General features: G+C 57.3%; 1 protein-coding gene across 1 annotated transcript in view; it reads right to left on the bottom strand.

Moving 5' to 3' along the window:
• Window positions 1-172: 172 nt before the first annotated feature.
• Window positions 173-2,096, bottom strand: part of LOC113941267 (chromodomain-helicase-DNA-binding protein 8-like) — a gene marked incomplete at its 3' end in the record, with an annotated part of 5,652 nt that continues 3,728 nt past the window's right edge. The window contains exons 5-7 of the mRNA XM_027632426.1: window positions 1,402-1,581; window positions 549-659; window positions 173-456 (exon numbers count right to left, since the gene is read on the bottom strand). Coding sequence (XP_027488227.1) covers window positions 173-456; window positions 549-659; window positions 1,402-1,581 — 575 coding nt within the window. The remainder of the gene's footprint in view (window positions 457-548; window positions 660-1,401; window positions 1,582-2,096) is intronic.

Raw genomic sequence — 2,096 nt, 5'->3', positions numbered from 1 at the left:
AGTCAACACAGTCAATGGGGTCAACGTGGACTCAACGGGGGGTCAACTGGGTCAACGTTGGGTCAATGAGGTCAACGGGGTGTCAATGGGGTCAACGTGGTCCACGGGGTCAATGAGGTGCCAACGGGGCCCGCGATGGCCAACGCTGGCCCAACGGAAGACGTCCCCTCACCCGTAGACCATGAGGCTCTTCTCGACGCGGAAGCAGTCGGTGCGGCCGTAGGGGCCCCCCCCCCCGCCGCCCTGCTGGGGGGCGGCGCCGCCGTGGGGGGGTTGGTGGTGGTGGTGCTGGTGGTGCCGGCGGGTGCCGCGGGCGTTGCCGCCGCCGCGCTCCAGGCGCTGCTCCAGGTCGTCGTCGCTCTCCAGGTCGGAGAACTCGACCAGGTCGTCGTCGCGCAGGGTGCTGAAGTGGCGCGTCTGCTTCCGCACCCGCGGCGTGTCGATCACCAGCGTGTTCTGAGGGGGGGGACACGCCCGCTTTGAGGCCTCGCCCAGAGGGTGGGGACACGCCCCGGCCACGCCCCGGCCACGCCCCAGGGAGGTCCCACCTTGCTGTTGAGCAGCTCCAGGTCCAGGTCGGCCTTTTTGGCCCATTTCTGCCAGAAGTTGGGGTCGTCCAGCGCGATGTCCGGGCGGTTCTCCGACGCCACGAAGCTCGCCTGGCGGAAAAGGGGGCGTGGTCACGTCAAAAGGGGTGGGGTCAGGGTTAAAATGGGCGTGGTCAGGGTGAAAAGGGCGTGGTAATGTCGAAAGGGGTGATGGTGCTGCTCCCTCATCAGTTAATTAATCCCTAATTAATTAATTACCTTGGCGAAGGTGGATCCCTTGCCCTCGCTCTCGATGGTGATGGTGGTACTCCCTCATTAACTAACATTTAATTAATTACCTTAGCAAAGGTGGATCCTTTACCCTCACTCTCGATGGTGATGGTGGTGGTCCCTTGTTAATTAATCAACACCTAATCAGTTAATTACCTTGGCGAGGGTGGATCCCTTTCCCTCGCTCTCGATGGTGATGGTGGTGGTCCCTCATTAATTAATTACCCATTTAATCAGTTAATTACCTTGGCAAAGGTGGATCCCTTGCTCTTGCTCTCGATGGTGATGGTGGTGGTCCCTTGTTAATTAATCAACACCTAATTAATTAATTACCTTGGCGAAGGTGGAGCCCTTGCCCTCGCTCTCAATGGTGATGGTGATGCTCCCTCATTAATTAATTAATCATTAATCAGTTAATTACCTTAGCAAAGGTGGACCCCTTTCCCTCGCTCTTGATGGTGATGGTGGTACTCCCTCATTAATTAATATTTAATTAATTACCTTAGCAAAGGTAGATCCTTTGCCCTCGCTCTCGATGGTGATGGTCCCTCATTAATCAATTAACACCTAATTAATTAATTACCTTGGCGAAGGTGGACCCCTTGCCCTCGCTCTCGATGGTGATGGTGGTCGTCCTCCGCAGCAGGATCTGGTCGATGTCCTCCTCGCAGAACTTGGCGCCCTCGTCGTCCTCGTCCATGATGGCGGCGTAGGCGCCCTTGCGCAGCAGGTCCTCGATCTCCTTCTTGGAGAACTGTTGGATCTGCGCGGGGCCGGGACGCCGGCGCTCAGCAAAGGGGGCTTCCGACCCTCGGGGGACCCAACTGGGGCATTCTGACCCTTGGGGGGCCCAACTGGGGACTTCCGACCCTCGGGGGGCCCAACTGGGGACTTCCGACCCTCGGGGGGCCCAACTGGGGTCTTCAAACCCAACTCTGGGTCTTCAAACCTTTGGAGAACCCAACTGGGGTCTTCAAACCCAAGTCTGGGTCTTCTGACCCTTGGAGAAATCAACTGGGCTCTTCAAACCCTTGGAGGACCCAACTGGGGCCTTCTGACCCTTAGGGGACCCAACTGGGACCTTTAAACCCAACTCTGGCTCTTCCAACTCTTGGAGAACCCAACTGAGGGTCTTCAAACCCAACTGAAGATCCTCAAACCCAACTGGGGTCTTCAAACCCAGCTCTGGCTCTTCAAACTCTTGGGAGACCCAACCGGGGTTCTTCCAACCCTTCAAGGACCCAACTGGGGTCTTTGAACTCTTCAAGGACCCAACTG

Source organism: Corapipo altera, unplaced genomic scaffold, assembly GCF_003945725.1.
Source record: "Corapipo altera isolate COAL_440 unplaced genomic scaffold, ASM394572v1 59996, whole genome shotgun sequence".
NCBI classification, from domain to species: Eukaryota; Metazoa; Chordata; class Aves; order Passeriformes; family Pipridae; genus Corapipo; species Corapipo altera.
This window is presented reverse-complemented; position numbering and strand designations above follow the sequence as displayed.